This window comes from Leucoraja erinacea, chromosome 21 (assembly GCF_028641065.1).
Source record: "Leucoraja erinacea ecotype New England chromosome 21, Leri_hhj_1, whole genome shotgun sequence".
Lineage (NCBI taxonomy): Eukaryota > Metazoa > Chordata > Chondrichthyes > Rajiformes > Rajidae > Leucoraja > Leucoraja erinaceus.
Genome location: NC_073397.1, coordinates 6,001,458 through 6,026,257, shown reverse-complemented (window position 1 = coordinate 6,026,257; position 24,800 = coordinate 6,001,458). Strand labels below are relative to the sequence as shown.

The 24,800-nt window shown below is 43.7% G+C and overlaps 1 protein-coding gene across 2 annotated transcripts; it reads left to right on the top strand.

Moving 5' to 3' along the window:
- Positions 1–987: 987 nt before the first annotated feature.
- snrpb (small nuclear ribonucleoprotein polypeptides B and B1) lies at positions 988–24,702 on the top strand. Of its 2 annotated transcripts, none has more exons than XM_055652006.1 (7): positions 988–1,124; positions 6,361–6,512; positions 11,353–11,464; positions 14,580–14,732; positions 15,159–15,288; positions 19,982–20,104; positions 24,439–24,702. In XM_055652006.1, the coding sequence occupies exons 1-7, from the start codon at positions 1,122–1,124 to the stop codon at positions 24,474–24,476; spliced, it is 711 nt and encodes a 236-aa protein (XP_055507981.1). In that variant the 5' UTR covers positions 988–1,121; the 3' UTR covers positions 24,477–24,702. The 2 variants fall into 2 exon arrangements, with proteins under 2 accessions (XP_055507981.1, XP_055507980.1); XM_055652005.1 differs by having other exon boundaries at positions 19,982–20,113.
- Positions 24,703–24,800: the final 98 nt, after the last annotated feature.

Sequence of the window (24,800 nt, the reverse complement as noted above, 5' to 3'; positions counted from 1 at the left end):
AGACGGAGGTCATCGAGCTGCTGCTCCAGGTTCCTAATACGGTCCCTTAGGAGCCCCATCTCGACGCACCTGGCGCAGATGTGGACGTATGTAAGGCTGTCAAGATTCCTTGATCTCCTACATCTGACATCCAGAACAGCAAACTGCCCTGGCACTCATACTCCCCTCTTACCTAGGATGCAATACAAAACAAAGTACAATACAAAACAAACTGTCACAATACCATCAGCAGGGATCTGACTCCCAATCAGCTGCTCCCTCTTGTCTTAATTTCCACTCTATCTATTTGTGTTGCAACTTTCAGGGAGATAAGAACTTGGATACGAAGATCATCAATGCTGTTAAAGACTTTCCCTGACAGTTTGACCTCCTAAGTGCAACAGCTCGCACTTACTCAGCCTAAACTCTATTTCCCATTGTGCCCATTGCTGTCACCAATGAAGACAGTGCGATCAAGAAACGGGAGGGAGATGTCGGAGATGATCCAAGTGAATTTGAGTGCAGGATGGAAATTAGTAATGAAGTCTGAAGACTGAAGAAGGGTATCGATCCGAAAGGATGGAAATTAGTGGTCACCCATTCCTTCTCTCCAGAGATGCTGCCCAAAGATCTTATAGCGGAGCTCTAAGATCTTTGATGCTGCATGTCCCGCTGAGTTACTGCAGGACGACAGATAGCACAATGGGCTAAGAGTTCGGCTGGCGACCGGAAGGTAGCCGGTTCAAATCCCGCTTGGAGTGCATACTGTCGTTGTGTCCTTGGGCAAGACACTTCACCCACCTTTGCCTGTAATCATAATGGAATGTTACGGCGGCAGGCGCGGGCACACCGCGACGCCCTGTGTCTCCCTTTCAAGGGAGATGCTAAAAATGCATTTCGTTGTCTCTGTACTGTACACTGACAATGACAATAAATTGAATCATTTTCATTTCATTTCATTTTGTATCCATCTGTCCACCTCTTGCTCGCCCCGCCCCGCCCCGCCCCGCCCCTCCCCTCCCCAGGCTGAGGCGTCGCCACGGCGCATGCGCGGACCTGCAGCCAGCCGGGAGCCGCCGCGGCCGCGCTAATTTTTCTCGCTCTTCAATCCGTCGGGTTGCGCGCCCATCCCGCCCGCAATCATGGTGAGGACACCCGGGCCGCCATCTCACGGTCACCATCCACGATGCCCAGCGGATAGTGCGCGGAAAAGCGGGCGGGCGGATGGATGGATGGTCATAGTAGTTTGGGGTTGGCGCCGGCGCCGGGCTGCGGCCTGGTCGCGGGCAGCGGGGCCGGGGGAGGGAGAGGGGCCGTGGGCCGGCCGTCCACCCGTCCAGTGCGGGGAGAGTCTCTCCCGGGCTGCGGGGCAGAGTGGAGGAGGCTAGAGCCCGTCAGATGCGGGGAGAGCCTCTCTCTCCCGGGTTGTGGGGCCGGGAGCCTGCGGGCGGCCCGCCTCGCCGTGCGATGCCCGGGGAATCTGTCCTGGGCGCTGGAGCCCGCAGTCAGCCCGCCTCGCTGTCCGGTGCGGGGAGAGTAACTGAGGGTCCGGTCTCTCCCGGGCTGAGGCGTACTGCCGCTTCATGCATCGGGAAGGTTTAGAGAGGCGAGGGCCAAAGCGCCGGGGCTAGCATTGGTGGAACATCTTGGTTGGTAGGGACGAGTTGGGCCGAAGGGAATGTTTTTGTGTTGTATGGCCCTGACTTGGTCGAGTTCGTCCCATTAGTGTGGGGTCACCCATTAAGGAAATTGAGAACCGACGAAATACGGATCAGTAAACCTGTAAATCAGTAAACCCGAGGGAAAGATCCTTCGCCGCCTACATCAGGGAAATAGGGATAGTGTTAAATCCAAGGAAGAGGCATATAAATTGGCCAGAGGAAGCAGCAAACTGGAGGAGTGGGAGAAATTTAGAATTCAACAGAGGACAAAGGGGATAATTAAGAGGGGGAAAATATATTTTTTTAAAACAACTTCTGCAGTTGTATAGGGCTCTGGTAGTGTGTCCAGTTTTGGTCTCCGAATTTGAGGAAGGGCATCCTTGTGATTGAGGCAGTGCAGCGTAGGTTCACGAGATTGATTCCTGGGATGGCGGGACTGTCATATGAGGAAAGATTGAATAGACTAGGCTTGTATTCACCGGAGATTAGAAGGATGAGGGGGATCTTATAGATACATATAAAATTATAAAAGGACTGGACAAGCTAGATGCAGGAAAATGTTCCCAATGTTGGGCGAGTCCAGAACCAGGGGCCACAGTCTTAGAATAAAGGGGAAGCCATTTAAGACTGAGGTGAGAAAAAACTTTTTCACCCAGAGAGTTGTGAATTTGTGGAATTCCCTGCCACAGAGGGCAGTGGAGGCCAAGTCACTGGAGGGATTTAAGAGAGAGTTAGATAGAGCTCTAAGGGCGAGTGGACTCGAGGGATATGGAGAGAAGGCAGGCACGAGTTATTGATTGGGGACGATCAGCCATGATCACAATGAATGGCGCTGCTGGCTCGAAGGGTGAATGGTGAATTCCTCCTGCGCCTATTTTCTATGTAAACTTCTATAGATATGTGAAGATGAAAAGATTAGTGAAGACAAATGTAGGTCCCTTACAGTGGGAAGCAAGAAAATGGCAGACCAATTAAACAAGTGTTTTTAATATGGTTCCCTAAGGAAGACACAAACAATCTCCCAGAAGTACTAGGGGACCGAGGATCTAGTGGTAGCGAGGCACCGAAGGAAATCCACATTAGTCAGGAAATGTTGTTAAGGGCTTGGACACAATAGAGGCAGGAAACATGTTCTCGATGTTGGGGGAGTCCAGACCAGGGGCCACAGTTTAAGAGTAAGGAGTAAGCCATTTTTAATGGAGATGAGGAAACACTTTTTCTCACAGATAGCGGTGAGTCTGGAATTCTCTGCCTCAGAGGGCGGTGGAGGCATGTTCTCTGGATTATTTCAAGAGAGAGCTAGATAGGGCTCTTCAAAATAGCAGAGTCAGGGATATGGGGAGAAGGCAGGAACGGGATACTGATTTGGGATGATCAGCCATGATCACATTGAATGGCGGTGCTGGCTCGAAGGGCCAAATGGCCTACTCCAGCACCTATTGTCTATTGTCTAAATGGTGTTCGGTAAACTGTTGGGACTGAAGGCAGATAAATCTCCAGGGACTGATGGTCTGCATCCCAGATTACTTAGGAGGTCGCCCTAGAAATCGTGGATGCATGGGTGATCATTTTCCAATATTCTATAGACTGGATCGGTTCCTGTGGACTGGAGGGTAGCTAATGTACCCCCACTTTTTAAGGAGGGAGAGCGAAAACAGGGAATTGTAGATGTTAGCCTGACATCGGTGGTGGGGAAGATGCTCAAGTCGATTATTAAAGATGTAACAGCAGCGCATTTGGAAAGCAGTGGCAGGATTGATCAAGATCAGCATGGATTTATGAAGAGGAAATCATGCTTGACTAATCTGGGATGTTTTGAGGATGTGATAGGTAGAATGGATAAGGCATATCTGGACTTTCAAAAAGCCTTTGACAAGTTCCCATACAAGAGATTGCTGTGCAAAATTAGAGCACATGCTATTTGGTGTAGTGTATTGACAGGGATAGAGAACTGGTTGGCAGATAGGAAGCAAAGAGTAGGAATTAATGGGTCCTTTTCAGAATGGCAGGCAGTGACTAATGGGGTGCCGCAAGGCTCAGCGCTGGGAACCTCAGTCATTTACTATATATATTAACGATTTAGACGAAGGAATGAAATACAACACCTCCAAGTTTGCAGATGACACAAAGCTGGGTGGCAGTGTGAGCTGCGAGGAGGATGCTATGAGGCTGCAGGGTGACTTGGACAGGTTGGGTGAGTGGCCAGATGCAGTATAACGTGGATAAATGAGAGGTTATCCACTTTAGTGGCATGCGCAAGAAGGCACATTATTACCTGAATGTTTTCAGATTAGGAAAAGGGGAGGTGCAACAAGACCTGGGTGTCCTTGTACATCAGTCACTGAAAGTAAGCATGCAGGCAGTGAAGAATGGATTGTGCATGGAAGCAAGGAGGTCCGACTGCAGTTGTACAGGGTCCTGGTGAGACCACAACTGGAGTATTGTGTGAAGTTTTGGTGTCCTAATTTGAGGAAGGACATTATTGCTATTGAGGGGATGTAGCGCAGGGTCACCAGGTTAATTCCTGGGATGGCGGGACTGACATATGATGAAATAATGGATCGATTGGGCTTCTATTCACTGGAATTTAGGATGAAAGGGAGTCTTTTAGAAACATATAACATTCCTAAGGGATTGGACAGGCTAGATGCAGGAAAAAATTTCCCCACGTTAAGGGAGTCCAAAACCAGGGGTCACAGTGGAATAAGGGGTAGGACTGAGATGAGGAAAAAAAATTTCGCCCAAAGAGTTGTGAATCTGTGGAATTCTCTGCCACAGAAGGCAGTGGAGGTCAATTCACTGGATGTTTTCAAGAAAGTTAGATATAGCTTTTAGGGCTAACGGAATCGATGGATATGGAGAGAAAGCAGGAATGAGGTACTGATTCTGGATGATTAGCCATGATCATATTGAATGGCAGTACTGGCTCAAATGACCTTTTTTCTATGTTTCTATCATGAACTTAATGACTGTCTCCACAAGGAGTTTTAAGTATTCAGTCAATGTTTCAGGTTGGTTTTTCAGGGGGTTTTTTGTGTATCTCCACATTCATATTGATGTAGAAACAAGAGACTGCAGATGGTGGAATCTTAAGCAAAACAAAGTGCTAGAGGCAGCATGTTGCGAAGTAATGGTCAGTAGGAAGGAGGGTCAGGAACCAAAACATTGCCTGTCTATTCCTTCCACAGATATTAACTGACCTGCTGAGTACCTTCAGCACTTTGTTTTACTTTGCTGATGCTGTTGGCTGACTGGCAGTGTTCTTATTCTCATCATTTGTAGCTGTGGATGTGAGAAATAACATTGTCGAGCCTGGCTTCCAAGTACAGAAAGCAGGTGTAGGGTATGAGATGTTTCTGGATCTAGAGAAGAGTAGAGTGAGAGTTAACTTAAATCCATAATCTATTCAACTGTCTTATCTTGGGTCCCAAACAGTAGAAAACTGTTTTCATAATGAAGTCAAAGACAGACACAAAGTCAGGCAGCATCTCTGGAGAAAAGGAATAGGTGATGTTTTGGTCACGACAAGACCCTTCTCAGAGTGAGAGTCAGGGGAAAGGGGAACGAGTGCTATAGATGGTACTTCGGAGAAATGAATGGAAGATAATGCAAAAAGCTGTCCCTTCATTGGGACAGAATTGAAACTGTCTGAGCATTCATTGGCATTGCAACTGTAGGTTCAGGAGGAGAAAAATAGGAGGGGGGGGGGTTGCATTGTTGGTTAAAGAGGATGTCACGGCTTTCAGAGGTGACATTACGGACGGTTCGTCTAGTAAGGCTATATGGATCTTATAGAGGTGTATAATATCACAAGGGGAAATAGATAGGGTGAATGCCCAGAGTATGTTACCCAGAGAAGGGATTTCAAGAACCAGAGGACATAAGTTTGAGATGAGAGGGGAAAGATTAATAGGAACCTGAGTGGCAACTTTTCCCCGGAGGATGGTGGGTATATGGAACGAGCTGCCAAAGGAGGTTGCCAAAACAGGTACTAGCACAGCATTTAAAATACATTTTGACAGCTACATGGATAGGAAAGATTTAGAAGGATAGGAGCCAAATGCAGGTAGATGTGACTAGCGTAGATGGGCAAGCTGGCCGAAAGGACCCGTTTCCATGCTGTATGACAATGATGCCATGCTCTTGGCTCCAGCTGCAGTCTTGAGGGAAACTACTTTCCCCATCATTATTCAGACCACCTCTTCCACCAGCATTCAGACAGGTTAAACAGCAATCTCCTAGAGTCATAGTGATAGAGTGTGGAAACAGGCTCTCGGCCTAACTCGCCCACACCGGCCAACAGTGTCCCAGCTACACTAGTCCCACTTGCGTATGCATATCCCTCCAAACCTGTCCTATCCAGTAGAAAATGTTTGGAGGAAGCAGAATTTTTAATTGACTTCAATTGTCAAGATATGGAAGGAGAATATAAGGCAGTGTGGAATGCAAGATGTTGTATTATAACACAATCTGTATTAACTTTTGAAGTTCAAGGATTTTTGTTTTTAATGTTAAAGGCTGTCATTGGCCTGGTGTCTTTGTTCTTAGCTACATATGAATCAGGCAATACTGATCACCTTGAGATTGATCAATGGAAATCATTTTTATTTCTCTGAAATTATGCTAAAGAAAAATCGTATTGCCTAAAAGCCACAAAATGGCTAGACATAATTTCATTTGGAGGAGTGACTTTAGAGTAATGATTTTCTTCTCTCATCAGACGGTGGGTAAGAGTAGTAAGATGCTTCAGCATATCGACTATAGAATGAGGTGCATCCTTCAGGATGGGCGCATCTTCATTGGAACATTCAAAGCATTCGACAAACACATGAACCTTATCCTATGTGATTGTGATGAATTCAGGAAAATCAAGTAAGTAAATGAAAAATAGATTCTTGTATGAATAGGAAAAATATTTACATTTCACTATGAGAGACATCCTTCTGTTTATATATCATAAAAATGTTGATGACTGGCTGGTTCGTACTGTCTTGTGGATGTAGAGGTCTGGATGTGCTGACTATTCATTGTTGCTTGCTAACATTGTCTTTCTTATATATAGCCACTCAGATCTTTCTGAACACATGTGTATCGTGTCATTTAAACAACCTGCAATTTTTGTTGTCCAGGAATGGATTACATATATTTCCTATATCATACTCCATTTGTTGACTTATTTTCTTACTTGCATAACCTTATTGCCATCACAATTTACCATTGCCTACCTTTAAATCTCCTGCATATTTGGATACTTTTGACTTGGTTCCTTCATCCAAGTTGTTTTAAATAGGTAACGCCCCTTGTCAAGCAGATTAAGCTTGGTAGCCTTAAAATGACCTCCTTATCCCTCATTTTTGACACTTTCTCAAATTACACCAGGTCAAATGATTTCTTGAATTACTTCTGTTTTCTTATCCAAAGTCTGGAGACACTGGCAGCCGGTCTAAAGCCAACTCACAGAACCCTAGGATGCAGCTATTGAATTCCATGGAATTTATCTTTAATTCCATATAATTTAGCTAGTACTTTTCTCTAGATTGCTTTAAGTGCCTCGTGTCTTGGTGGTTGAATATAATGTCTCATTTCCTTCTTCCAGTCCTTCTATAACATCTCTTCCCACATGAAATACCAGGCCACATTTATAAGAAATCCCATGCCAATTTAAGTGATCTTGCAAAAAAAAGGGGGGGGATTTCTAATTTGCCTGAATGTGTGCTTTTTAAATTCTAATCACCTTGTCTTTGACTGACGGCTCATTGCACCATTTATACAATTACTGATTTCCTGAACTAATCTCTGGTTGCTTGACCAGATATGGCAGATAACCAACTTGTGCATGAGGTCAGTCTGGATATGTAGTGAGGAGCAGTTCAGACTCTGCTGCTGTCTGTCAGAACTGCTCAATCCAGTCGAGATAAACCACATTATTTCTCTATTCCAAGCCACTGCCTTATAATTCCTCTTGTTTGTCTCCTTTTTTCCCCATAAATGCGAGGACTTCTGGTTACTAAGATTATTTGATCAACGGCCCTCGGTCTCTTCCCCTCTTGTGCTAAACAGGCCAAATCTCTACTCCCCCTCACTTACCCCAGCCCAGAACTTGCATTCAGTTTTTCCTCCCTATTTCAGCTCGTGCTTCTCAAGCATATTTTTTCAAACACACCTGCTTTCATCAACCTCTGGCAGTATCATTGGAAATGGTGTGATTTCCATGCAAAAGTTGTCTACGTCCACATTTTAACCACTGATCTTCCGCTATCTAAGTTGCTACACTGTTTGTGCAAACTCCAAAAAATTGAAGTGTAAATTTCTTCCTGCTAAGCAATTTATTCCCAACCCCAAATTCCATTCCCTGGTTTTGGACTTAATTTGTTTTGCAGCTGGCAATATTGCAATCTTGGGAGGGAGAGGGGTACTTTTGATCCTAAAATGAGCTTTATTTGTATCCAAAGCTATTTCTACTTTTTGTGGCTTCAACAAAGTTATTCTCTCTGCCTCCTGAAATCATGTCATTGTTGCCACTGCAATTTGAATAGACTTCTGCCAGTCTCTGTTGTTGTACACTTGTAAACTTGAGGTCATCTTGAAACTTGCCGTGGATGTCCAAACTTGTACCATTGGCTCCTGATCAAACTTATTTTCAAATCTCTCTTCAAATCTCTCATCATTCCCTTTTTCTGTAATCTACGACCCTCCATGATATATCACTGGTCTCAAATCCTGGTCTCTTGCCAAATCTAGACTTTAATAATACTTCCAATGATACCTGTCTTTTCAGCTGTTGTGGCCTTTAATGTTAGGTAAAGCATTTACTGCTGCATCCAAAGAATGCTTTTAAACAAATTCTGACATCAAGCTACTTTAGAACATTTGTTCATAAAAAAAGTTAACAGATTTCAAATCCTTGAGCTCTGCAATTAGAATGTTTCTGTTATTTTCTCCTGGAAATGTTCTTTTAACATCTATATTTATAACATGCCCTAATATCTACTTGAATGATTTGGTGTTAGATTTTATCTTGAGATGCTTTTCTATCTACAGGCACAATAGAAATCACAGGGTCTGCTTTTGTTGACAATTTAATATTGCAAAGGAGTACTTTCCCATAATTGTGTGTTATTGTCCATTTTCTACCATTGCTTTCTTTTAAACAACCCAGTAATTCTCTGCTAGATTCAACTGTCAGAAATGCCCTCCTTAAATAGAACGTAACAGTGAAAACTGACCCTTTATCCCACGATATCTGTGCTGAACAAGATGCCAAGACAAACTCTTAGCTGCCTATGCATAATCCATATCCCTCCCTTCCCTGTAAATGTAGGTGCTTATTCATAAGCCTCTTAAATGTCACCATTGTATCTTCCTCCGCCACCATCCCTGGTAGTACATTCTAGGTCTCGTCATTAATTGTATGTATAATTGTTTATTTTGTAGGCTTACATTTGACCTCCCAAACTGCAGCACATCACGCTTGCTCAGGTTAAACTTCGTCTGTCATTTCACTGCCCATTTCTGTAGCTGATTTATATCCTGATCTGTAATCTGACAGATATTCTCGCAGTCTGCGACTCCAGCAATCTTGGTGTCCTTTGCAAACTTACTAACCAACACATCTACATTTACATCGCCATCATTGTTATATGTATATAATGTGTGTGTGTGTGTGTATGTATGCATATATATATATATATATAATTATGTGTGTATATTTATAACAGGAGAGGTCCCAGGTCATATCCTGCAACTCCATTAGCCACAGACCTCCAGCCTGAATATCATCCTTCCACAGCAACCCTCTTCTCTTCTATCTAGTTGTAAATCTTTTGGATCAGCCTACAATGGGATACTATTAAATGCCGTACCAAATACCATGTAGACACATCCACTGTCCTACCTCCGTCAACTCCTCAAAAAACTCGATCAAGTTAGTAAGACATGGCCAACCACATACAAAGCTATGCTGACTCCGTAATTAGCCCATTCTCTTCCAAATGAGAGTAAATTCTCTCCAATAGCTTCCATACTACTAACGAAAGCCCAACTGGCTTGTAATTGGCCTGGATCTTTTCTACCTCCTCCTTAAAGGAACAACATTAACATCTCCAGTCCTTTGGAACCACGTCTGTGGCTAGAGAAGATGCAAAGATCATCAAGGCTCCTGCAATCTCTTCTCTTACCTCTGCCAATAACATAGAGATATAGGAGACACCTGTCCCCTTTATCTTCCCCGTCGACTCCATCCAAGGACCCCTACAGTCTTTTCAGGTGAGGCAGAGGTTCACTTGCACCTCCTCCAACACCATCGACTGTATCAGCTGTTCCAAGTGTCAACTTCTGTACATCGGCGCGATCATGCGCAGGCTCTGCGATCTTTTTGCTGAATGCCTCTGCTCAGTCTGCCTTAACCAACCTGATCTCCCGGTTGCTCAGCACTTTAACTACCCTTCCCATTCCCAATCTGAACTTTCTGTCCTGGGCCTGCTCCATTGTCAGAGTGAGGCCCAGCGGCAAATTGGGTGAACAGCACCTCATATTTTGCTTGGGTAGCTTACACCTCAGCAGTGTGAAATTTGACTTCTCTAACTTCAAATAGCCCTTGCTTTCCATCTCTCTCCATCCCCTCCCCCTTCCCAGTTCTCACACCAGTCTTACTGTCTCCAACTACATTCTATCTCGTCTCGACCCAAAACATCACCCATTCCTTCTCTCCAGAGATGCTGCCTGACCCACTGAGTTACTCCAGCATTTTGTGTATACTAAAGATATATGTTTGTTGCATTTGCCACAAGGAAATTATTCCTTGCAATAAAGTGATATGGGATTAAAAATGATTTAATTTTAAACTAATGTTTGAAATAAAGTTTGCCAGTTAGTGGCCCGATATTTCACACCAAAGGTTTGTCCATGAAGTCGAAAGAATCTTCTAAAATTAGACAGGCCTATTAAGGTATCTTAAGACCTACGGTGCCCAGTCAAAGCGAAATGTGTGGGTATGAGATATGTGCCAATGCTTATTAAAATAACAAACTACCAGGACAGTGCCTGCGTACTATAAACAGTTCAAAATATAAACCCCAAATCTTTTTTTTTTTTGCTTTTAAATAGCATTTCTCAAGCAAAGCAGCAAAGTTCTCTCAGTCTGATGAGCATTGCAGGCCTTCAACTTCAACTAACACTGAATCTGACAATGCACCGATTAGATCGTGGTGTGTTTCATCAGTGATGGCGTCCTTGATTTGCATAACTTTTCTGCAATTGTTGCCTGCACTTGTAGGCAAGGGTGTTTGTTTGAGATACTGGAACTAACCTAACATGTATCATTATCATTTAAAAATAAATTGGATAGTTATATGGATGGGAAAGGAATGGAGGGTTATGGTCTGAGTGCAGGTAGATGGGACTAGGGGAGAATACGTGTTCGGCACGGACTAGAAGGGCCGAGATGGCCTGTTTCCGTGCTGTAATTGTTATATGGTTATGTAGAGTACCCAACAAGTCATCTTTGGTTTGGGGATGTTTGCTATCTGCAGCCTTCCTCCTGGGTTTGTGGGCACCATAAAACCTTATGGATTAGGGTAGACTTGTTTCTGTTCCAGTGATTCAACGAAATTGAGGGCATAATCTTGCTAAACTCAGATGATAAGAGAATATAGTTTAATTGTTAATCTTTAGTTGGCTGTGAAAACTAATCTTTTTTTCCTCCCTACGTAAGGCCCAAAAATTCCAAACAGCCTGAGCGGGAGGAGAAGCGGGTTCTTGGATTGGTCTTGCTTCGTGGCGAAACACTGGTTTCTATGACTGTAGAAGGACCTCCTCCAAAAGATGCAAGTATCTTCCTTCTCACTGGGGATTGGATATTTCCAATATAAATAAGGCTTTTACCCATGAAATGCTCAATTTTCACTCTATGACTTGGTATCTTAATGATGTAGCAGTCAGTGACGTTTTGGAAATCTGTTGCGTGGTGGTTAAACATGCGTATTGCCCTCTGGAGATATTTTGCCGAATATTTGAAATCGAGCCAGATTGGCAGAAATTGGGAACGGGTAAAGTGGCAAGTTGCATACTTCCCCACAGCCATCAGGCCTTTAAACTTGGCTCGGACAAAACTCTGAACATTAATAGCCCATTATCTGTTATTTGCACTTTATCAGTTTATTTATGCATGTGTGTATATATTTATATAATGGTATATAGACACACTGATCTGTTTTGTAGTCAATGCCTACTATGTTCTGTTGTGCTGAAGCAAAGCAAGAATTTCATTGTCCTATCAGGGACACATGACAATAAACTCACTTGAATCTTGACAAATTGCTGGCACATATGACCAAATTGTCACCTAAGCATCCGTGATTCAATTTTGAAGAGTGCTGCTGGAATAATAACTGAAAATTATAATAGATCATATAGATGTTTTAGTGTGTAATTTGGACTGAATTTACTATAAATGATATTTGATTGTGCAATTACAGTCATTGGAAGATATTAGAGGTTTAGGTGTTTCAAATAGAGAAGATGCAAATATCAAGGATCCTGCAATCTCTTCTCTTGCCTCTGTCAATAACCGTGAGATATACGCTTGTTGCATTTATCACAAGGAAGCTATCCCTTGCAATAAAGTGATATGGGATTAAAATGATTTAATTTTAAACTAATGTTTGAAATAAATAGACAATAGGTGCAGGAATAGGCCATTTGGCTCTTCATGGCTGATCATCCCCAATCAGTACCCCGTTCCTGCCTTCTCCCCATATCCCCTGACTGCTATTTTTAATAGCCCTACTGTAGCTCTCTCTTGAAAGCATCCAGAAAACCTGCCTCCACCGCCCTCTGAGGCAGGGAATTCCACAGACTCGCCACTCTCTGTGAGAAAAAGTGTTTCCTCGTCTCCGTTCAAAATGGCCTACTCCTTATTCTTAAACTGTGGCCCCTGGTTCTGGACCCCCCCCCCCTCAACATCGGGAACATGTTTCCTGCCTCTAGCGTGTCCAAGCCCTTAACAATCTTATGTTTCAATGAGATATCCTCTCATCCTTCGAAACTCCAGAGTGTACAAGCCCAGCTGCTCCATTCTCCCAGCATATGACAGTCCCGCCATCCCGTGAATTTAACCTTGTAAACCTATGCTGCACTCCCTCAATAGCAAGAATGTCCTTCCTCAAATTAGGGGACTAAAACTGCACACAATACTCCAGGTGTGGTCTCACTAGGGCTCTGTACAACTGCAGACCTCTTTGCTCCTATATTCGATTCCTCTTGTTATAAAGGCCAACATGTCATTCGCTTTCTTCACTGCCTGCTGTACCTGCATGCTTACTTTCATAGACTGATGTACAAGGACCCCCAGATCCCGTTGCACTTCCCCTTTTCCCAAGTTGACGCCATTTAGATAGTAATCTGCCTTCCTGTTTTTGTCACCAAAGTGGATAACCTCCCATTTATCCGCATTAAACTTCATCTGCCAAGCATCTGCCCACTTCCACAACCTGTCCAAGTCACCCTGCATTCTCATAGCATCCTCCTCACAGTTCACACTGTCACCCAGCTTTGTGTCATCTGCAAATTTGCTAATGTTACTTTGAATCCCTTCATCTAAATCATTGATGTAGATTGTAAATAGCTGTGGTCCCAGCACCGAGCCTTGTGGTACCCCACTAGTCACTACCTGCCATTCTGAAAGGGACCCATTAATCCCTACTCTTCGTTTCCTGTCTGCCAACCACTTCTCTATCCATGTCAGCACTCTACCCCCAATACCATGTGCCCTAATTTTGCCCACTAATCTCCTATGTGGGACCTTATCAAATGCTTTCTGAAAGTCCGGGTACACTACATCCATTGGCTCTCCCTTGTCCATTTTCCTAGTTACATCTTCAAAAAATTCCAGAAGATTAGTCGAGCATGATTTCCCCTTCGTAAATCCATGCTGACTCGGACCGATCCTGTTACTGCTATCCAAATGTGCGGCTATCTCATCTTTTAAAATTGACTCCGGCATCTTCCCCACCACCAATGTCAGGCTAACTGGTCTATAATTCCCCATTTTCTCTCTCCCGCCTTTCTTAAAAAGTGGGATAACATTAGCTACCCTACAATCCACAGGAACTGATCCTGAGTCTATAGAACATTGGAAAATTATCACCAATGCATCCATGATTTCTCGAACCACTTCTTCCTTAAGTACCCTGGGATGCAGACCATCAGGCCCTGGGGATTTATCAGCCTTCAGTCCCATAAGTCTATCCAACACCATTTCCTGCCTAATGTGGATTTCCTTCAGTTCCTCTGTCACCCCAGATCCTCTGGCCACTACTATAAAGTTTGCCAGTTAAAATACCCTGCCTGCCCAATCCTTAAGTCCCATAAGTTTTTGGAATCATAAAATCTATTAATTAATCTATTAGTGACCTCCAGATACAAAGTTGAAAAAATCATAACAGTAACACTTTGAATGTCCGTTGTCTGAAAAATGAACTCCTAAAACACTGGTTTGCGTACCATGCTGCCATGCACCCTGATAAAATCTGCATTTGCTCATCCGAAGTAATACTTTATTAAATGAAAGTATCTGTTACTAGGATTAAGCGAACATAGTGAGTAACCAAAGTCATTGCTAATATGAGTATAAATGTTGTGTCACGTTGTCTCGATGTGCTGAACCAGTTTATAGTGGTGACAGAGCAACAATGCATTGAGGTGGAACTAAATTGGGAGGCAACAGCAGAAGTCTGTCCAGACGGTGCACACTGGTCTAGAACATTTTATGTTGGGACATGTTGGTTACCATGCTCCTTTGCCTAGTGAGTGTACAATGTTTAATGATCTACGGGGAGAGGAATTGGAGGTCGCATTAAGTATCTTTGCTTTTGCACGCTTGACATTCTGGCTGTTGATTTGTTTGGACGTCTTGGATTACATGTGCTTTTCTAATTGCAGACCGGAATTGCTCGTGTGCCTCTTGCTGGTGCAGCTGGTGGTCCTGGTATCGGGCGAGCAGCGGGTCGTGGTGTCCCTGCGGGAGCACCAATGCCACAGGCTCCAGCTGGGTTGGCAGGCCCTGTCCGAGGAGTGGGAGGACCATCTCAGCAGGTGCGAATCTTCCTGACTGCTGCTCTCTGTCATTTATAAGCGGCAACACTTTAATTTAACTTGACTGGTGTATACCCAGATATTAACATGCCAGTGTACGTCACAGTAAACTGGTTATTTTAAATGTTTGTATCTTCCATTATAAAAGGATCTGAATGACTCGTGCGTGTGCAGTGACATGCCTGCCTTGGCTGATTTTGGTTGCAAATTTTATCATATAATTAGTTTTGTAAATCACTCTGTCCCTTTAGCAAGAATTATTATACTTCATATATATATATATCCTGAATGTGGAATGTATTAATGTGCACTGAGATTTATCGTTGGGGAAGTATGCCCATCTAAATAATAATATAATTTGGCATGTTATATTTGCAGCAGTGAGGAGCTGATGTTTAATGATGATGTTTCTACCATTGTGTATAGGTGATGACACCCCAGGCACGTGGGACTGTTGCAGCAGCTGCAGTTACTTCCAGTATCGCGGCAGCACCACAGCAGTACATACCTGGCCGCGGAGGCCCACCACCAATGGGCCGAGGCGCACCCCCACCAGGTGAGAGCATAACACATTGGCAGCAGTGTGGTGGTGTAGTGGTATACACTGGAGCTTGCTGGAGATGGCAGAATAGTTCATTGTAAAGCCTACTGTCAGACTTCACAAGGTCATAGAGTCAGGCAACATGGAAACAACCACATTGGCCCAACCTGTCCATGCAGACCAAGATGTCCCATATGTATCAGTCCCACTTACCTGTGCTTGGCCCATGTCCCTCTAAATCTTTTCTATTGTGTACCTGTCCAAATGTCTTAAATGTTGAAAATGTACCTGACTTGATCTCCTCCGGCAGCTTGTTCCATATATCTAACATCCTTTGTTTGCAACAGTTGCCCTCCCGGTCGGTTCCTGTTCAATCTTTCCCCGCTCATCGTAAACTTAGCTCTCGAGTTCTTGATTCCCCTATCTGTGTTCACATTATCCCCCTTATGAGTTAAACACCTCTATAAGTTCACTCTTATCCAAGGAATAAAGTCCTAGCCTGCCCATCCTCTCCCTATAGCTCAGGCCCTCGTGTCCTGGCAACATCCTCGTAAATCTTCACCTGCGCCCGTTCCAACTTATAGGTATCTTTCCTATAGCAGGGTGATCAAAACTGAACAAGTTAACAACTGGTTAAGTTTCATATTGTTATTTCAAAATTCCTTTTTATCAACTGCCCCTTATTTGGAATGCTTGGAATTGGCATAATTGAACAGTGGAAAATTGTGGTGTCTAGTGTGTATTTTCTGAATACAACATACCCCAGTGTAGCAGTAGTTTGGATAATTGTTGGATATTGGTAGGAGGCTACCTTTTAAAAACTAAATAAAACTTTGCATTTCTATCACCTATCACCGGACCCTCAATGGTACAGTACTTCACTTCTCATTGAACATTGTGCTTTACTGATCTCGTTGTCTGTTTGGGGGTGAATTTGCTGCTGAAACAGAATAGGCATTTCCTGTCTCATATTACATCAAGCAACAAGTATATCGTATGGTGGCAGATATGGTGACTCCCATGGTTATCTGGACTCCACTTCTTCTCACCCTGCATCCTGTAAGGACTCTATCCCCCACTCCCAAGTCCTCCGTGTATGCCGCATCTGCACGCAGGATGAGATGTTCCAAACCAGGGCATCAGAGATGTCCTAATTCTTATGGGAACGGGGGTTCCCCTCTTTGACTATAGATGAGGCTCTCGCCAGGGTCTCCTCTATATCCCATTGCTCCGCTCTCACTCCCCACCCCCTCCCCCATTCGTAACACGGACAAAGCCCCTTGTCCTCGGCTTCCACCCTACCAGCCGCCACATACAACAGATAATCCTCCGATATTTTCGCCACCTCCAACGGGATCCCACCGCTGGCCACATCTTCCCATCTCCTTCCCTTTCGGCTTTCCGCAGAGACCGCTCCCTCCGTAACTCCCTGGTCAATTCGTCCCTTCTCACCCAAACCACCCCCTCCCCTGGTACTTTCCCTTGCAACCGTAGGAAATGCTCCACTTGTCGCTTTACCTCCCCCCTCGACTCCATCCAAGGACCCAAGTAGTCTTTCCAGGTGCGGCAGAGGTTCACCTGCACCTCCTCCAACCTCATCTGTTGCATCCGTTGTTCTGGGTGTCAACTGTTCTACATCGATGAGACCAAGTGCAGGCTTAGCGATCGCTTCGTCCAACACCTCCACTCAGTTTGCATTAACCAACCTGATATCCCGATGGCTCAGCACTTCAACTCCCTCTCCCATTCCGAATCCGACCTTTCTGTCCTGGGCCTTCTCCATGGCCAGAGTGAGTCCCACCGCAAATTGGAGGAGCAGCACCTCATATTTCGCTTGGGTAGTTTACACCCCAGCGGAATGAACATTGACTTCTCCAATTTTAGGTAGTCCTTGCTTTCTCCCTCTTTCCCCTCCCATTCCCAGCTCTCCCACAACCTAATGTCTCCGCCTCTTCCTTTCTTCTTCCTGCCCCCCCACATCAAGAAGGGTCTTGACCCGAAACGTCACCTATTCCTTCGCTCCATAGATGCTGCCTCACCCGCTGAGTTTCTCCAGCATTTTTGTCTACCTAGAATATTATATGGTAATCTCTATGCTTGGAATTAACAACTTCCGGAAAGAATCATAGAAAATTTATGAGACTTGAAAAATGACCATTCAGTTCATTGTGTCTTCTGATTGCAAAGGAGTTATGCACCCTAATCCTACCTTCCAGTGAAATGGTTTATTTCTTTACCAATCTTCCACATGGTGAGTTCCAGCTGCCTGCCTCTGTGTTTTCCTAATTCTTCCTCAAAACTCCCACTTCTGTTGATCTTGCCTCTTGGTTCTGATCCTTCTGCAAAATGGCACAAGCTCTTCCTATTGAGAACAGATTGTGTAAATTTTATACCACAATTTTCTCCTCTCAGTAGTCTGTCTTCCAATGAAAACATCTCATCCAATCTTTCATTGTTGCTACAGTTTTCTATTCCCAGTCTCTTTCCATACATTTTGCTTTTCTATTTTCCTTTTCAACAGTCTTCCAGCCTTTGTGCCATTGTATGTTTTTAGGTCTGAAATAATCAGCTTTATTGTTTATCCTATTATGCAGCTCTACAATGAGAGGACTTTAGATGTAGCCGTCCACATTTTTTTAAAGGATCACGCTTGTCCTGAACACCTTGAATGCCTCCCTTTTCTCTTCTGATTTATCTTCATAGTAGTATGCTATTCATTTCTGCTGAGGGAATTCTCAGTTTAGCAAAATTGACCTTCAGTTAAACTTTTATTCCTTAATATCTTTGTCCTTTTTTAATAACTTTTGATCAACCAAATGATGATTACTGCTACAATAAAAAACGCTTGTGCCCCTTCTACACACTCTACTTCATTCCCTGAATCTAATTCTAGAATTATACCTCCCCTTCAGAGTTGCTATGAAAGTTCTCTTGAATGCAGTGAAATAATTCTGTATCCTCTATATCTTTTATATTGTATCTCAATGAATATTAGGATAGGTGGAATTCTTGCTTTTAATTTCTCTAGTGGTTTTTTTCTTTGTTTCAGTAACTTGGTTAAAATTTGCTCAATTAACTCCCTCAAACCCAAAGTGTGATCACTCCATCTGTGTTATTTAGTAACTTATGAAGCCCCTTTGGTGACCTTTCAAAGATATCACTACTTCATATCATGAGCATATCAGTCTGAAGAAGCTTGACATAAATGATTGTAATTCTATATTGTGATCTGTGAAGCTAAGATAATTCCTCACAACTGCACTGATTTCCTTTATTAATAGTGCTATATCTGTTACCTGTTCTTCCTAAATGTTGATTACCCTGCAAAACGTCATGAGTTCAGGAAAGATATTAGCCCCTAGTAGCCTTAAAATTCCTGCGTGCTCCAAATCCCAAGTGTTGGGCTCTGTTTATGAATAAGTTTATTGGCCAGTTTATTATACAAGGAATTTGCCTTGGTGCTCTGCCCGCAAGTGACAACATGACATACAGTGACAGTTCAGAATGATACATTAAACATTAATAATAAAACATTATTGACGAAACGGTGAATTAAATAAAATACCAGAGCAAAAGGAGGCTACAGATGTTTGGTTATTAAGTAGAGCTTCTACTCGTGGAAAAAAGCTGTTTTTATGTCTGGCTGTGGCAGCTTTGACAATCCGGAGTCGCCTTCCAGAGGGAAGTGATTCAAAGAGTTTGTGACCGGGGTGAGAGGAGTCAGAGATGATCTTGCCCGCTCGCTTCCTGGCCCTTGCAGTGTACAGTTCATTAATGGAGGGAAGGTTAAAGCCAATAACCTTCTCAGCTGATCGGATGATTAGCTGCAGCCTCTGGATGTCGTGCTTGGTGGCTGAGCCAAACCAGACCATGATGGAGAAGGTGAGGACAGAGTCTACGATGGCCGTATAGAATTGGACCATCATTACCTGTGGCAGATTGTGCTTCCTCAGCTGCCGCAGGTAGCCTCCCATTTAAGGTCCTTGGAGATGATGGTTCCCAGGAACTTAAAAGACGCCACAGATGTGACTGTGGTGTTGTTGATGGTGAGTGGGGTGAGGGGAGGGGGAGCTCTCCTAAAGTCTACAATCAATTCCACTGTCTTAAGAACATTGAGCTCCAGGTTGTTGCGATGGCACCAGGACGCCAGCTGTGTCACTTCGTGTCTGTAGGCAGATTCCTCCCCATCCTGGATCAGTCCAATCTGGGTTGTGTCATCCGCATACTTGAGAAGCTAGACAGAGGAGTCAGTGGAGGTGCAGTCATTGTTGTAGAGAGAGTAGAGGAGAGGGGAGAGTACGCAGCCTTGCGGTGCTCCTATGCTGAGGGTTTGCGGGTCCGAGATGTGCTTTCCCAGCCTCACATGCTGCTTCCTGTCTGTCAGGAAACTGGTGATCCGCCGACAGAGGGGTTCAGGCACAGTCAACTCGGAAGGTTTGGAATGTAGTAGCTTTGGCACAATGGTGTTGAATGCAGAGCTAAAATCAACAAACAAAATCCTGGCAGTCTAGGTACTGGAAGATGAAGTGCAGGCCCAGGTTGACTGCATCATCCACAGATCTATTGGCCCGATTTGCAAACTGCAGAGGGTCCAGAGGGTTTGTGATATTTATCCATGGGACATTTCTTTGCTACTTGCTAGGAAGGAAATGATGACTCTGTTCTCTTGTGTTTGAGTGCTCTAACATTGTATACATTTGGTTGGCAGGTATGATGGGCCCTCCCCCTGGTATGAGGCCACCTATGGGACCACCAATGGGAATGCCCCTTGGCCGAGGGGCACCGATGGGAATGCCACCAGGGATGAGACCGCCACCGCCGGGAATGCGAGGCAAGTTTGGTAATTATAATCCATCACTCACATCAATAGTTTGGATAAGAATATACAGGGCAAGATTAGCAAGTTTGCTGATGATACAAAAGTCGGTGTTTTTGCAGATATTGAAGATGGGTGTAAAAGATTGCAGCAGGATCTGGGTCAATTGGCCAGGTGGGCTGAGAAATGGTTGATGAAATTTTTAATACAGAAAAGTGTGAGGTGTTGCATTTTGGGATGTCGAACAAGGGCAGGACCTACACAGTGAATGGTACCCCTCTGGTGAGTGGTGTGGAGCAGAGGGATCTAGTACAGGTGCATGTTTCCTTGAAGGTCGAGTCGCAGGTAGATAAGGTGGTCAAAAAGGCTTTTACAAAATTGGCCCTCATCAGTCAGAGTAGAGAAGTTGGGAGGTCATGTTGCAGTTGTATCATTTTGTAAGCATTTGGAATATTGTGTTCAGTTCTGAGCACCATGTAATAGGAAAGATATTGTCAAGCTTGAAAGGGTTCAGAGAAGATTTACGAGGATGTTGCCAGGTCTAGAGGGTATGAGCTTTCGGGAGAGGTTGGGTAGGCTGGGTCTCTATTCCTTGGAGTGCGGGAGTATGAATAAAATCTAATGGAGGTATATAAAATTATTAGAGGAATGGATCGGGTAGATGCACATTCTCTTGCCCAGAGAAGGGAAATCTAGGACCAGAGGGCAAAGGTTCAAGGTGAAGGGGAAAAGATTTAATAGGAACTTAACTTTTTCCACACAAAGGGTGGTGGGTGTTTGGAACAAGCTGCCAGAGGAGGTAGTTGAGCCTGGGACTATCGCATCGTTGAAGAAACAGTTAGACAGGTGCATGGATACGACAGGGTTGGAGGGATATGGGCCAAATGCAGGTAGATGGGAAGAGTGTAGCTGGGACATGTTGGCTGGTGTGGGCAAGTTGGGTTGAAGGGCATGTTTCCCCACACTATGACTACCAACTGGTGGAATGTATCCAAATTTAATTACCAGCGGGCATCTTTTATGACTAATTATGTTAACAGCAACAGGTCATAAATTCTAATCCTACTGCAACTATCAGTGAAATACAATTTCGTATCTCACTGGCTGATGAATCATCAATGTTCATGCAGCAACTTCTCTGTGCCAAACCTGATAAGTCGGTGTTGTTGCCATTTTCGTTAGTCTTGCATACTCCAGAGGTTGACTTGCTGTTTGTAGAGATTATCCGGAGTGATTCAAAGCTGCCTGCAGTACTTATCAATCACCCCAGCCAATCTGGGTGAAGTGAAGGGTACTAAACACAGCCATGTCTGTGTCATGATGTATATACAGCCTGTTTCAGAGACTCCTCTCCCATCCAATTTCAGAGCGTTTTTTCTTGTCATGACCCTTCAATACTAAACTAAGCTTGGGGTTGACATTCTGAAACCTTTAATTTTCTTTTCTAACAAATGCTTCCTTGTGGATAATCAATAGGACAGATGTAGTTAAGAGGAAGCTAGCTAAGCAAATGATTTAAAAAAAATATATAGAACAGTAAGCTGTGCTGTGCTGAATTTTATGTTGTTAGAGATATGTCAATGACAACTGGCCAAAGTATTAAATGAATTACAAAGGCAACACCAAATGCTTAAACTTTGCATTGTATACAAGATGTGATCGGTCTGGTGGTGACTCCCAGGCTCAGGAAATGCTAATCCTCTGGTTTCTCTACAATCCCAGTTAAGATGCTGTTCCATTGTGGGATAAATGTTGCTTCCAAGACCTGTCTGCCTCATCTTGCTCCTATCTCGGTCCAATCCTTTTCATCCCTGTTGTAGCTGGACTGTGGTTAGCATGGTGTTTCCTCCATTTTCCACTTGAATTGTGAGTCACCTCAGTTATTGGTACTGAGCCAGAAGAGTGGGTTTGATTGCTCTGGCAGTTTATACAAGGGCCCCACTCCAAGTGGTTTCATGACCCAGCTTCATTACTTGAGGGATGTGTCTTAATCTGCGTTTATAGTTTCTCATATTACTGTGGTAAAGGCCAGTCCTTTTGCTCGGCATTACTCAATGTTTATCTCATCTCACTACAATTAGCTACTCAGTATCTAATTGTATCCAGTTTATTAGACCTCTGAGAGAGACCTTGAGTAAAGCAAATCAATTTACAGTGATGCTGACAGGATATGTTAGGGTATTTCTAGCTTGTAATTACATTTATTGCAGTAAGGTCAGAGGGGAAAGATTTATTGCAAACCTTTTTCGCTCGGAGTGATACATATATGGAACCAGCTGTCGGAAGTGGCTAAGATAGATACAATAACAACATTTAAGGAACATTTGGACAGGTGCATGTTTCAGAAAGATTATGGCCAAGTGCTGGAACATGGCACGTATACATGGGCATCTTGCTTGGTGTGGACGAGTTGGACCAAAGGGCATACCTGGTATGACTCCATTTCACAGCTGCTTTATTGTGCTGTTCCACTCTGGCTCAGGGCCAGAGTTGAACAGCACAGAAATGAACATTTTGGCCTTGCCAAGTAGGATGCCCTTCCAACATTTTAATCCCATTTAGCTCGCTATCACTATGATTTGCTTATTCATGTGCCTGTCTAAATTTCTCTTACACAGTGTATCTGATTCCATCATCTTCTATGAGTTCCAGTTCCAACACTGGCTTAAAACAAAACCTTTCTGGTGGTATCCCTTTTAAAACTTCTTCCCCTCTTGTTAAGCTAGTGTCCTTTTTTTTTGCTAACATTGCATTTGGAGAAGATTCTAATGATGTTCTTATTTTATATACCTGTATCAGAGCTGCCAAGTAGTACGGAAATGCGATAAGAATACTGATGTACGATGTTAAATACGGATTTAAAATACGGAGTTCAGTTCAGTCTGAAGAAGGGTCTCGACCAGAAACGCCACCCATTCCTTCTCTCCAGAGTCGCTGCCTGTCCCGTTCCAGGTTTCAACAGAGCTCTGTCAGTTTAACGCGTGGGAATTTAAACGAAGAGCTGTCGGCTGCAACGCTGTGGGTTCTAAATATAGCGCTACCGGCTGCAGCGCTATGGGCTTTAAACATATGGGTCACAGGCTGTTCAGGAAAATTCTCGTATAACAATGAGTCTTTGGAATTCTCTTTGTCAGTGGAAGTTGAGCCTTTGATTATTTTTCAGGCAGTAGTAGAATTCTGGATAAGTCTAGTGGTGAAAGGTTACCAGTGGGATTGCAGTTACATTGGAATTGGCCTTGATTTTACAGAACGGTGGGTGGGCTCAAGGGGCAGAGAGGGAGGGGTGGGGAGGGAGAGGGAGAGGGAGGCCTCCAAAATGGCTTCTACATCATCATCTGGTGCTAAAAGCAGTAAGCAGCCGTTCAAACAGCAGTATACAAAGAGATGGCAATGAATGCACTGTCAAGTAACGTGCGTAGAAGACATGTCAATTGATAGCAAAGTTATGCATTCTTGGACTATTACATGGGTATGACCGCACATAAAAAAAGTTTTTTTTTTCAGCAAAATGGCACCGCGTAAAAATACTGATTTTTCAGGTACCAGAATACTGAAATGCTGACAAAACGTGGCAGCTCTGCTGCATGAGGTCACTCCTCTGCATCCTTTGTACAAGGGAACGCAAAATCTCTAAAAGCCCTAATTAGTCTTTAGAAGTTGCAACAAAGTTCCAAAGTTCCAACTTTTATTTTCTATGCACTGGCCTATTAAGGAAAGCCATGTGACCCTTCATCATGAAGAAGGGTTTCGGCCCAAAACGTTGCCTATTTCCTTCGCTCCATAGATGCTGCTGCACCCGCTGAGTTTCTCCAGCTTTTTTGTGTACCTGCCCCTTCATCATGCTGCCTAGGTGTCATGCCACTTTGGATTTGAACTCCAAGGTCCCCACTGTTTCCTTAGTTCCCAATTTTGAATTGGCAAGCTTGCCTTGGGCCCCATTTGGCTTAATCTTCTGAATCAGTGTACTATGCTTGACCTTTTCAATTGCCTATAGTTCATAGAGATAACAAGAGAGTGCGGGAATCAGGCTTTGTTTAAGGTGCAAACCTCCACGCCTTGTTGCAGCAGCATCTTGTGTTCTAGCATTAAGGAGCCTTTCCTTCATCAAATGAGTAAATCACGATTACTCCCACAATCCCACATAAACTCATGCTGAATAACCCTAATCAGCCCTCGGTTTTCCAATTGTACATAAACCCTATTCCTTGGAAATATTGGAGAATATTCTGTCACTTGCATAAGGCTCTACCAGTCTTATACCTGTTTAATAAATTAAAAGCATTGCCATTTTTATGGTACCTCACTGGTGCAAAAATCTCAGAACTAATACATGTCTAATTTACTTTCAGGTCCTCCTCCGCCCAGTATGCGTCCTCCAAGACCGTGAAATTGTAACCGATAAGAAGTCAGGGTTGACAGATTCTACCCGTCCACGTGGGAACATTTGTTTTTCAGGAAGTGGTGCCCTGAACAAAGACTCCCCCTTGTGACATCCCGTGGTTGCAATGCAAGCACTGAAATTTCTGGGATTCTTATGTAGAATGGCAAAACTGTTGGATTTGTTTGATTTGTATTGTAATATTTTACATTTTTTATTAAATGTTTGAGTAAAAGTTGACTTTCAGCTTTTATTTTCAAGTCACTCCATCGATTGTCGACATAAGCTTCAGCATAATCCAGGTCACTGCAGAAAAACTTGTTTTTGTAACCA